Below are 13,498 nucleotides of genomic sequence, written 5' to 3'. Positions count from 1 at the left end.
GACCACTACTACCGGAGAGCTCCATGGGCTGCTGGATGGTTCGATTACTCCTTCCTTCCTCATCTTGTCCACTTCTTCGTTAATTACGGCTTGCATGGCCGGGTTTCGTGGCCGGTATCGCTGCTTAATGGGCGTCTCGTCCATAAGTTTGATTCGGTGTTGGATAAGGGTGGTGCGCCCTGGGACGGTTTCAAATCTTACCATTTCGTCTTCTAGAAAGGCCTGGAGTTGGGCTTGGTCGGTTTCCTGTGGTCTTCGGAGGCCTACTTGGAGGCAGGGCTCGGCCCTGCAGTAGGCAGGCCAGGAGGCGATATCGGGAGGCGGTTTCAGTTCCAGGTTCATGTCTGCTATTGCTTGGATTCCGAGTAATACTGGTGGTCCCATATTTGGTAGGACGGTGAATTCGTGTGTCCAGGTTTGCTCGTTGCTTGAAAACGGGAGTCGGATGGTGCCGGCGGGCTGTGTATCGGATCCATCTGCCAATGAGATCATGCCGGTTCGGGGGGTGGTCTGGAGGCCTTGTTCTTGTGCCCATTCCTTGACCTCTTCGTTGATGCACGAGATCTGCGACCCCGTGTCCACTAATGCCTCGACTTCTCGTCCAAGGACTTTTATCTTGATGAACGGGCGCGGGGTGTACTTTATACACGGGACTGGCGGTTGCCCGTTTGCGTCGAGTCCCTGGATCCGTTTCCCGGAGGGTGGCACTCCCGTGTCAGCACTCCGTCGCGACCGCATCGTGAGCAGAAGCGCCTGTATTTGTTTCTGCATTCAAATCGGTCGTGTCCTCGTTGTTTGCAGCGCCAGCAATGCGTGCTCCGGTGGTAGGTGGTCACTGGGATCGAGCTTACCTCGTTTCCCGATGTCAGGCTTAGACGGGTGAGTCGGTCCTCGATGGTGTCGGGTGACCGTTCGGTGGTCGTTGGCTGGTCCTCGCTGGCTATCGCGGCGGTGGTTCGGAGGAACGGCCGGGCGTACTGTCTTTTCCGTTCATTTGCTCTTTCGATCCTTTGCGCCTGTCGAATCAGATCGTCGATGTTCTTTAGGCGGTCGGGGTCGATGGCGATCATATAATCGGGAATCATATTCTCGAATATGATTTCTAGGTGGTCCTCCTCCGCTATGCCGGCCCGTCGTAGGAGAGTCATAATGGCGTTCACGTAGGTTATGATCGGTTCATTTGGTTTTTGCACCCGTTCGCGGGCTTCGCGTTCCCGTTGTAGTCGCGTTTTGTTGGGTGAGAAATGTTCGATAAATTTCTCCATGCATTGTGTCCAGGAGTGTATCTGGGAGCGGTTGTTGCGGAACCAGTTTTGAGCTTCCCCTCGTAATAATTCGGGGAGCCCGCTGAGGAGTTCGGCATCGGAGAGTCGGTATGTTGCCTGTAATTCGTCGATTCTTTCAACGAATGCGTAAGGGTCTTTTCCGTCGGTCGTATGTCCCCACTTTCGCATGCGGTCAATGTTTCTACATGGGTCCAGCAATTCGGAAAACGGGTAGGCGGTCGGCTGGCTGGGGCCGGGCGGCAGGTTGGCCGCAAAAGGCGTTGGTCTGTGCGTGTCATTCATTGTGCGAGGTGGGGTAATTTGCCGGGCTAGATATTCCTTCCAGCGTTGTCGTCGGTCCTCCGATGTTCCGGTGATTGGTAGTTTGTGTCGTCGGAGGTTTGCGAGGATTCGTGCAGGCGTGGGACGCAGTGAAGATTTCTTCGGCATGCCCTGCCGTGTTTGAAATTATCCGCGATCCGTGGCGGGGTACCGTGGGTACACCAGAGATGGCGCGTCACGTACCTGTCGCGAGCGGTCTTGTCGCGGCGTAATGACACACGGCAGCGTGTTTACCACCTGTTACTTGCGCGTGACAACACGTGTGCCCGGTAAAAAAAAAATTCCTTCGGTTTCGTCGCCTTGTTTCTATCTTCGTCGTGTGTTCTTTTCACCAGGTCCCTGTTCGGGCGCCATGTAACGTAGTATGATATCTTTTTGGACAAACATTGAAAGATATTGAAGAATTGTCCTATTTAACCTTTCTACAAGACCATCCGATTGTGGATGTAGAGGAGTCGTTCTAGTTTTCTTAGTGCCCAACAAAATCATTAGTTCTTTCAAAATATTTGATTCAAAAGTTCGGCCTTGATCAGAATGAATTTCTTGAGGAACTCCGTGACGACTTACAATATCCTTAATTAACGCATTAGCTACGGTTTTAGCCTGAAAATTTGGTAAAGGTATTACTTCTGGCCATCTAGTGAAGTAATCTGCCACAACTAACATAAAACGGTTTCCAGAAAATGATTTTGGTAAAGGACCTAAGATGTCTAAAGCTATTCTCTCGAAAGGAGAACCTACATTGTAAATTTGCAACAATCCCTTGCCACGATTAGCCGTGCCTTTCCTGGAGATACAAACCTCACAACGATTACACCATTTTTCTACATCCTTAATACAATTAACCCAATAAAAACGTTCCCTGATCCGAGAAACTGTTTTATTGATACCGAAATGTCCCCCAGCAGTCGAATCATGAGCCTCACGAAGAACTGCATCTTTCTTTTCTCTCGGTACCACTAATTGCCAAACTATCTTTTTTCCCTCCGCAGATTCCCACTTTTTGAATAAAAGACCATCTCGAATCTCTAAAGATTCCCACAATGAGAAATAAAATTTAACCTCCGGTGACGTAGCCGTCAAAACTTCTTTAGGCGGCTTTTTTCCCAACAGTTTACTTTTAAAAACCAATTCTAAGTGTGGATCATTCCTCTGAGAACTCTCCCAATCCTGCGTTTCAAACAAAGAACACTGAGTACGAAGGATTGGAATTTCTTCAACCTCCTGACAATGTTCGTCCCTACTTTCTGCATTTAAACAATGCCTACAATTATCTGTCCAACAAGGTCTTCTAGATAACGCATCAGCATTGGAATGTAATTTACCACTCCGATAACAAATCGTGAAATCGTATTGTTGAAGTCTTTCTAACCATCTGGCTATCTGACCCTCAGGGTTTTTAAACGAAAGTAACCACGATAACGCCGCATGATCTGTACGTACTGTAAATTTCCTTCCATACAAGTAATGATGAAAATGCTCTATAGCTTTAATTATCGCCAACAACTCCCTTCGGGTAATGCAATAGTTTTTTTCTGATTTGTTTAGAGATTTATTAAAATAAGCAACCACTCTCTCTTCACCATCCTGAACCTGCAGTAAAACCGCCCCTATACCGACATTCGAAGCATCCGTATCTAACAGGAATGGATCACTGTGCGAAGGATAAGCTAAAATCGGTGTTGAAGTTAAACAAATTTTTAACTCTTCAAAAGCTTTCTCCGCTTCCTCTGACCAAACAAAACTTTTTTTCCCGTCAAGTCAAAAAGCGGCCTTGCAACAGTGGCATAATTCTTTACAAACCGCGAAAAATAAGTACACAACCCTAAAAAGCTTTTCATTTCCGACTTATTCCTCGGTCTAGGCCACTCCCTGATCGTGGAAATTTTCTCCGGATTCGTTTTAACACCTTCCCTAGAAACAATGTGCCCTAAGTATTTCACCTCTGCTTGAAAAAAAGAACATTTTTGAGGAGCCACAAGAAGACCTGCTACGCGTAGTTTATCAAATACCAAATGCAAATTTTGCAGTTCCTCTTCGAACGTCTTCCCAAAAATGATAATATCGTCTAGATAAACGAGACACTTTCGCCAAGTCAAATCTCCCAAAACATTTTCCATTAACCTCTCAAACGTAGCTGGAGCATTACACAACCCAAACGGCATCACCCTAAACTGCCATAACCCTTCGCCTACTGAAAACGCAGTCTTTTCGCGATCCCTCTCATCCATCTCGATCTGCCAATAACCACTCTGCAGGTCCAAAACCGTAAACCACGAAGATCCCGCAATCGCATCCAGAGTATCATCAATCCGAGGTAAGGGATACGAATCTTTCTTCGTTATGTTGTTTAGCTGGCGATAATCTATACAAAACCTTGTCGAACCATCTTTCTTTTTAACTAAAACCACCGGGGACATCCAAGAGCTAACCGATTTTTCAATCACCCCCTGGTTTTCCATGTCCGCAATTAACTGCCGTACTTCGTCCTTTCGCTGAACCGGAACCCTACGGGGAGCTTATTTAATAGGTGCGTGACCTCCCGTATCTATTCGATGCTTCACTACCTTGCACTTTCCCAACTGCTTTTTATCTTTTGCGAAGACGTCTTGAAATGAAATTAGAAAATTCCTAAAGTCTTCCTTCTCACTCTGGCCCAGGAGTACGGAATTTTCTTCCAAAATCGGAAACAAAAACTCTGGCAAAACCCGGTCTTCAGAATCTCCTGCAATGCCTTCGCCACTTTCCGAAGACCAAGCATCGATAGAACAATCATTAAACCAAATTTTGTCTACTCCGGCAATATGCAAACAGTTATTCTCCAAATCGACCGAACACCTATATCTCGACAGAAAATCCAGCCCTAAAATGCAATCTTCCTCGATATCGACAACGAGAAACCTATGCCGAACGCGTAGTTTTCCGAGCTCAACAAAAGTGCTACGCTCCCCGAAAATCTGAACCCTCTCTCCTGTAACGGATCTAAGATGTATTTCGCCTGACATTGAGCAACAACCCTCAACTGACATCCCCTTTAGGAGTGAAACTCGCGAACCGGTATCGACAATGAACTTTCGGGAATGATCATCCAGAAGGCCCATGACGCTAACACCAGACTCGACCGCGACGTTATTAACCGAAGAAATTCGACAGAGGGTATTTTCTTGTATTTGATCGTTTGCAACCCTCTTTACAACGATCCCTTCTGGTTTCCCGAAGCGTTAGTCTTATTCAAAGAACAATTTGAAGAAATATGACCAATTTTTCCGCATTTCCAGCAAGTCAAAGGTCTGCTAAAGTCACGTGGCTGTCCCCCGTATGGACGAAAACGGCGCGTGTCCATCCTCGCACTCTCCTGCATAGGCTGCTGGGACCTCCAAGAGTCCTGAAAATTTATAGCTTCCACCCTCACCGCGATCGCGAGTGTCTCGTCCAGTGTGGAACAATTCATCGAAGCAAGAGTAACATCTCTCTTGAGATTGTGGTCCCCGATCGCCTCGAGGAACCTCTGATGCGCTTGTTTATCGCGAAATTCCGGTGTCGCGTCAGGGAAAGCCGAATGGGAAAGAAAACAAATTTGGTTAGCCAAAGCCCGAAGAGACTCTCCCCTACGTTGTCTATAATTAAAGAACCTAAACCGGTCTAGCTGTGCCAAGTGCTCATTGCCATATTGAATATTTAATCGAGAAACAAGCGCGTCAAAGTCGGTACGTTTCGATTCCTCGAGACACGACAGGGCCGTAAGGGCCTCACCCTCAAGAGAGTCTACGAGGGCCAGACTCTTAGTAGTGTCATCCCAGTTATTAATCTTTGCCAGGGTAAGAAACTGTGTCAAATACAGTCTCCATGAACCCGAACCGTTAAATTTTGCGGGCTTAACGCGGTAGAAAGATGGATTAGCATTGCACGGACGCGAACATTGATTGAACGCGCGTGAACCTACGTCACCGGCGGCCTCACGGTTCCCATCCCCTACAAATCTCTCCAAAAGAGAAGTAAGTTGGCAAAGACTGGCCTGATTATTCGCTAACTGTGTTTGCATGGACGTGAACTCCTCCGCTCGAAAATTCGCCTGGTTTTCCAGCAGTCGAGCTTCCAAAGCCGCGAGACGCTCCTCCAAACGAACAGACCGAGTCTGCATCTCGTTCCACTAGTCGCTTGCTCAGCCGCAGAATCCCACTTCTGACACCAATGTAACGAAGTCTCTATTTCGCTAAATAAATGAACACACTTTCAATAACCGTAATACGCTACTTTTCGGAGGAAGGCAACTTATCTCTGGCTAAATCGCTTTTATCGCCTTTGACGTCTGCCACGTCCGCTCTCTCTCGTGTTTGTCTTTCGACTCTCTTTCGTTCCAGCGTCGTTTTCCTAACGACGCTGTAACCAACCTGAATCTTCCAACAATTCTATACAACGGGTATACCGACAGACGCGTAACATTAGTATGCCGGTAGACCCGTAACAATATATAATCTTCTATTTACATTGAATATAAACAATTTTATATTTATTATGAACATTTATTATAAACAATTTAACCTATTTAATGAAAAAAATATATAATCTTCTATTTACATTGAATATAAACAATTTTATAGCTGCGAAGGAATTTGATAATGGCCCCACGGCAATGTTTCTGTTGAGTTGGGTATGATATACCGTTTGTCATCATGTGGACTGAGAGCAATTTTGCGCTCTGATATAGTATACACTTTGTGCAATTTCGATCGTATACATGTCTGTGTACAACTCATAGCAATTTCATCTTGCAAACATCGCATGTAATCATCAAACGTTATCGTTGTCCTTACAACGCTAGTCTTTACACCTTTTGCTTTTTTTGTATCAGATTTTGCATCAACACGCAATGTATACATTTTTGCTCTTAGCCCAACAAAGTCTGTCATTATCATCCCATTGTTCTCGTCTTTCATCAAGCCGGGAACCTTTTTATTTACAAGTGGGATATTATACTTATTCTCTATCGGATAATCGCTTGTGTCGAAACGGTTAATATGGCGCCTCATGGTTTCATAAATGTCCTCACACATAATAGGATAAATTAAGCTGTCGGTGTCTGTGTACATTACCTTACAAGTTTTACCATATTGAGGAACCATATACTCATGATGAAATTCGTACAAGCAGGTTTTGGATATATCTAATATGCACATACCCACATAGATTGGTTTGTTGAATTTCACCATGACTTTGCGCAACTCCACAGCAGCCAAGTTTTCGGAAAATACACAGCGGCTGTGGAAAGTTGGTTTCGCGATCATTGCCTCTGTACCATATCGCCCATCCCAATGTGTCACGAGTTTTACGTCTACATGATTCCGAACATTTTCCATAGTTTTACCGAATACCGCGTTGTTCATCAATTTGTACAAATTCTTTTCACAATCGTTACTGGCATTTGTTCTAAACAGGGTACTTAATTCTATGTATTCGCGGAGCCATGGTGACTGTGTGAATTGCAGGATGCGATGAATCTTTGTAATACGAAGACCGTGGCGCGTGCACTGCTGCAGGTTATAATAGTGTATCACGTAACGCTGCTTATCATGTGTTACGAGCCAGGGCCGCGAGTAGCACGAGTGGCCGGCGAAGGGTTATAAACCCAGGAAAATGGTATCAATTTGTTAGTTGAGGTGCGCGGACGAACCCAATGCGAAATTGGGGAGCCGCTAGGGATGTAGACAGTGAGGACGAACCTGACGCGAAGTCAGGGAGCCTCTAGGAATGGAATCAGACGCAGACGAACCTGATGCGAAATCAGGGAGCTGCTGGGAAGGTGAAACTTCGTGAACGAACCCAATACGACATTGGGGAGTCACTAGGAAATGACGCGCAGACGAACCCAATGCGAAACCGGGGAGCTGTTAGGATGCGGACAAACCTGACGCGAAATCAGGGAGCCGCTAGGATGGTATAGTTTTCGTGGACGAACCCAATGCGAAATCGGGGAGCCACTAGGTAGGAAAAATCTCTATTTGGATAATTGGTAAGGCGCGAACGAACCTGATGCGAAATCAGGGAGTCGCTAGGATAGTTAGTAGACCTCGTAACTAATATAATCTAAATGATACAACCCGAGCGGTAAGGTTGTATCGTGTGGGAACGTTCAATTACTATATAAGGATTTTGGACGATAATTATAGGTTCAATGAACTTGCTCTAATTACACTGTCCAACAAATTTCAACTTTTTTTGTGATTTCAATATACTGTTGGGTCCTTCTTATAGAGTTTTTTGCGCTGATTCCGAATCTGGTTTTAATTTTTTTCCTATACGTCCAGTTTTTGAGAAAATGGAGTTTTAAAAAAAAACATATTTTTCAACTTTAAACAAATATTGTGATGTTATTATAAAAGATATTGAATTGTTGTTTACAGCAAACGATTCTGTAGACTTTCCCGAATACAGTGATATCCAATATTAATACATTATGATTGTTTAAACATGTTTAAACAATGATTAAAGACGGAGATGCACCACTTTTGCACCAATTTTTGCGGATATTTTCGAATTTATCTCAAAAAATAAGGGTCCAGCGAAAAATTGAACTATACCACGCGAAAGAGCAGACTTTTATCTTGAAAAACCCCCCTGTGAAGTTTGCATGGTCGACGTTTTTACCGAACCAGAAAGCAAAATATCTTCGCCCGACATGCGTTGACGCCAGTGGTGCTCTTCCACTAGCGCGGTCGTTCGTCGGGATACGGCGCGGCGCGCTGTGGTGAAACGGCGCGTGGCTATAAGCGCGCAATTATGTCAGCTTACTTAAATGTAATATTTTATTAAATGTGTTATACTATTGTTATTTATTATTTATTAGTATATTTATTCTGTATAAATTATTTTATGTATTTTTTAATGTTAGTCTCTCGTTTATAGTATATTTAATACAAAAAATACCTTTTGTAACAAAAAAATAATTTATTCACACACTACACTATTACACTATTTACAATGCTAATATATATGTGTACACTATTCAGATATAATACACTACTAAAATACATATATTATATACACAACAACTAAAATACTATAAATAACTATAAATGTTTTTTATGAAGTTTTATACGTAGCAATGCAGATTTGAAATGCTTGACACGACTGATTTCAACAAACACAAAGCCGAAACTGAACTCTGGCATCAGTTTTCTTAAGAACCAACACGATATTTTGAAATAAATGACGGTCTACGGACAACGGAATACATACAATGTAAGGAAAGTCTGCAATGCGCTGACTGAAAAATTTTATTTTCAGTAATTGTCGTCTTATCTATGTATTGTAATTATAGTGCCAATGAACACTCGAGATTCTTCCGAGTAAAATAAGTCCAAACACAATATAAACGGGACTATTTTTATTGACTTAAATACATAATTAAAATAGTTTGCTCCATATTAAATCGATATAGTGTATTATATCTGAATAGTGTACACATATATATTAGCATTGTAAATAGTGTAATAGTGTAGTGTGTGAATAAATTATTTTTTTGTTACAAAAGGTATTTTTTGTATTAAATATACTATAAACGAGAGACTAACATTAAAAAATACATAAAATAATTTATACAGAATAAATATACTAATAAATAATAAATAACAATAGTATAACACATTTAATAAAATATTACATTTAAGTAAACTGACATAATTGCGCGCTTATAGCCACGCGCCGTTTCACCGCAGCGCGCCGCGCCGTATCCCGACGAACGACCGCGCTAGTGGAAGAGCACCACTGGCGTCAACGCATGTCGGGCGAAGATATTTTGCTTTCTGGTTCGGTAAAAACGTCGACCATGCAAACTTCACAGGGGGGTTTCTCAAGATAAGAGTCTGCTCTTTCGCGTGGTATAGTTCAATTTTTCGCTGGACCCTTATTTTTTGAGATAAATTCGAAAATATCCGCAAAAATTGGTGCAAAAGTGGTGCATCTACGTCTTTAATCATTGTTTAAACATGTTTAAACAATCATAATGTATTAATATTGGATATCACTGTATTCGGGAAAGTCTACAGAATCTTTTTCTGTAAACAACAATTTAATATCTTTTATAATAACATCGCAATATTTGTTTAAAGTTGAAAAATATGTCTTTTTTTAAAACTCCATTTTCTCAAAAACTGGACGTATAGGAAAAAAATTAAAACCAGATTCGGAATCAGCGCAAAAAACTCTATAAGAAGGACCCAACAGTATATTGAAATCAAATTTGGTGTTGGACAGTGTTACCAATAACACAAATATATTCTACTTATAAAAGTCTGTAGTACAAGTGTGTATGTGTCGCGATTGGAAATGAGAGAAAAAGATATGAAATGTGAAAGAAAGAATTTACCTAAACTACGGTGCTCGGTTTTCACGCACTGGCAATGCGGGGGACTCGGAAACAACTTCAACACTGACCAATAGACTATAACCGAACAAACGGAATCTATAATGTTAGACTTTGATCCGAAAGGTACTTTAGCCCGATCTCGTTAGAAGTTAACTTTCCGAAATGCAGCACGACGTGACGCGATACGTGTCTACTGCAGTACTAGACCCCGAGAGTGAGAATCTAAGGGTTTATATACCCCTACAATGAATGGAATACTTTGTTCATTATCTAATCGCGCTTAGAGATTAGGGCTTAGGGCCAGACTCTCATTTTTGTCACTTCTAACGAAATCGGAGCCAGAGCTCGGTCCTAAATCAAAGGGTTCGAAAGGTTATCTAGGACGCATCCCGCCAGAGACGATCTGGAAGAGATTCCTGTGAGAAAACGAACGGAATATATTCTCTATCCGTAACACATGTAACGTTGCAAGCAACTTGGCCTCTCTTTTGCCAGGTGGTTTAGCACGTGTTGGACAGAATGGTAGGTCAGCGTGAGCATTATGCAGACTTTGCGGATATTCTAGATCCACCTCGAGAATGCAGCCTATGGGTGAATCAGCAGCAATCAAAGATATATCAAAACTTTCAATGTTGTTAACCCATTGAAATTCGGCATATGGCAAAGGCTGACACATTGCCCATCCATACAAATTGTTTACATCAAAATACATCAAGTATGATGATGGTTTCGATGGATCGTACGACTGCATGTACTTGTTATTGGCATATCTACCGGAACATTGGCTCAAACCGCCGCGTATACCACGTTCGATAAACATCACCATATCGATATCAGTTGATAATTCAAACCTAATTTTTGTATGTTTCAGCATAGCATCCCACGTGAAACCTGGTAACGTGTAATAGTATGCTGGATCTAAACCATAGCTCTTAATGCACGTTTTACGAAAATTTTCAAAAACGTCAGCCAATAACAAAACATCAGTTTTCAAATACAAATCGCTGTATTCACCCAAGGTCTTTATGTTAAAACGCTGCCACACATTCTCGGCATGCGCATAGTCACGTTCCGATACAGTTTCGCATGTCAGCGAACTGTAAAATGACTCGAGCGGCGGCAAACAGAGATCGTCTAATTTATCCACGCAATCCAGGTATTCATACGGAAAGACACCCTTTCGCGTCAACATGAAATTTTCTATTGAAAGATTTTTAAATTCTGAACGTAAAATTGTCAATTTATTTGTCTCGAGAAAAGATGCTAATTTGTCCAGACTCGTATTCAAAAATTTGTACGAATCGATGAATCTTAATTTAATAGAATTACGCGAATCTGATTCCCGATCTTTAACATTTTTGGTAAACGAAATATATTTCTCTTTAGTTATAGGTAATACGTCGACATTACCCTCAAATGCATTAGCGATTTCTTCAATAATAAAATGCGAATCGTACCCGGATAAATTATGAAAAACTATTGGAATACAAAACGAATTTTTGTAATTTAAATTGCAATCTTGATGCGCGGGGCCTCTATATCGTCCTGTTAGATGGCAATGATCGCGCACCCGTATATCGTTTCCCTCAAATGGCTTTTCACAAATGTGGCAATGCGCTGCATTGATAAATGCCTCGCACTGTTCATTTGTTAGCTGCTTCATGGGTACATTACTAGATAAAGCACATTTAACAATATATGCTAAATTTTCCAATTCTCCAACGAACCATGAGACGCACTTCTCATCGCGACGACATCGATATACCGATAGAGATGCATCATATGAACAATGCACATAGTATGCGATGCTAAATACTCTATGTGATTGAAGTTTCCCCTCCCCGCAATCTTCCATTTTCTCCAGAGTACATTCTAGGTCTGCGTACACCACAAATGGAAGCGGTTCTTTCCACATATAGTTACCGAAGGAGAGCCATTTGTCGTCCTCGGTAGGTAATACAATGGCACAGCGATTCAGTTCTGCACAGTCTCGTTCATGGGCTCGCAATCTTTCGTTGGAAGGAAAGTAATGCAAACACCTGAAAAAAAAAGAAAAAAAATTTATTTTCATGTGTTATAATATACCGTGATACTTTTGTAAATGTGTACATACCGATCACAGATGAATTTCATATGAGCGTTTTTGCTCAACTGTGCGCTAACGAGTCGTGATAGGTTCTTAATCCACACATAATGCCCCACAATACTATCGGTCTGGTCTTGTATGTACAGCAAGTTGACGTGTCGATTCCTCTTCTGATTGGTGATACGAAGTGGAAAAAATGATTTTACCCTTTTTTTCTTCTCGAAGATGTCTTCAAAACCATACACATTGATCGAAATATCATTCAACTTTTCGAACCGGGTAATTTGATTCAACAGCATGGGAAACTCGATGTCTTCAAAGTTTAAAACATTTGTGTATTCCGGGTACGAACTTTGACGGTTACTGTTAGCAGTCGCTGGATACAGAGCTGCCATCACCGACCATGCAAAGCATGCATTGTCTTTGGAGTGAACATTAATTGTAGCTTTCTTCAACGCTATTTCTCTCGGTATGTTGATCTGACACCCTGCATACAGTGGGATAAATTTGTTGATACCAACTGTAAGATTGAGTATTCGCGGCAATGCCTATCCGTTATCACGTTCCTGAAATTCTTCCAACGATGTTAGGATCGGCCCTACGATGCACAGCTCGTACATCTCTTCGAGGTCGGTTGCGTAAACGATTTCACAGTTCTTTGTGCCAACACTTTTGCGCGAGCGTTGATCACCTGTCACAAATTCACCATTAAACACAGCGTTCACTTTTAAAGACTTATGTTTTCCCAAAGCGTTCCGTATTTTTTCAAGCACAATTTCCCTCGCGTCCTGGAGGAAGCTGAGAGGTTCAATGTAATTGGAATTGATAACGGCACCTGTTAATATGCGACCCTTGAAAGCCGAGTCTATGTCATGCCATATGAGTCCTGTGCTTGTATGTCCAGCACCTTCATGTATGAAACGTCTTCGTAAAGAATATTTTAAACTGTCAAGAGCGGCGATACTGGCGATCAATGACTGTTGAATACCGATCGATAATCGAGGACGTTTTGCTCGATTATGTTCTTTAAGCAACTCGAGGCATTCGCTGCATCTTTCCTCCCAGACAAGGTATTCTTCCTGCAATCTTAAGCTATAAGATTGGTCCCACAAATCGTGTTCAATTTTATGAATTTCTTCCATGGTTATATTTTTTTTTGCCTCACAATCAGTGACTGAACATAACTAATTTGGTGGAGTGCATATATAGCCTCCCAAAACAGCAGACTCAGCAAAAAAAAGCCAATCGGTGTTGAAAAAAACACAGAACAGAAACCACCGCTAATTTTTCGGTGTCTCATTCGCTCGCGATACATCCATATCTCGAAATATTTACACAGTATTTTTTCGCACGCTCGATATAATATTTCGCAGAGACTTCCTGTCACCACAGTTTTGCGAAATTCCTAAGCAGTATCAAGGTCAACCATGCATGCGCCGA

The 13,498-nt window shown here is 42.2% G+C and overlaps 3 protein-coding genes across 3 annotated transcripts; all 3 read right to left on the bottom strand.

The window, feature by feature from the left end:
- Window positions 1–6,202: 6,202 nt before the first annotated feature.
- Window positions 6,203–6,991, bottom strand: LOC143218941 (uncharacterized). The gene has a single exon (XM_076444591.1). The coding sequence runs from the start codon at window positions 6,989–6,991 to the stop codon at window positions 6,203–6,205; it is 789 nt and encodes a 262-aa protein (XP_076300706.1).
- A 43-nt stretch (window positions 6,992–7,034) lies between these two features.
- LOC143218891 (uncharacterized) lies at window positions 7,035–10,798 on the bottom strand. Its single transcript, XM_076444459.1, has 3 exons — window positions 10,432–10,798; window positions 7,123–7,179; window positions 7,035–7,078 (listed from the first exon to the last, which is right to left on the bottom strand). Exons 1-3 carry the CDS (start codon window positions 10,796–10,798, stop codon window positions 7,035–7,037), a joined length of 468 nt encoding a protein of 155 aa, XP_076300574.1.
- Window positions 10,799–11,358: 560 nt separating this feature from the next.
- LOC143218890 (uncharacterized) lies at window positions 11,359–13,200 on the bottom strand. The gene is given in 3 exon segments (XM_076444458.1): window positions 11,359–11,403; window positions 11,543–12,011; window positions 12,086–13,200. Coding segments are annotated over 3 exon segments (1,629 nt in total).
- Between the last annotated feature and the right edge of the window lie 298 nt (window positions 13,201–13,498).

This window comes from Lasioglossum baleicum, chromosome 20 (assembly GCF_051020765.1).
Source record: "Lasioglossum baleicum chromosome 20, iyLasBale1, whole genome shotgun sequence".
NCBI classification, from domain to species: domain Eukaryota; kingdom Metazoa; phylum Arthropoda; class Insecta; order Hymenoptera; family Halictidae; genus Lasioglossum; species Lasioglossum baleicum.
Note: the sequence above shows the minus strand (reverse complement) of the source record. Positions and strands in the feature narration are given on the sequence as shown.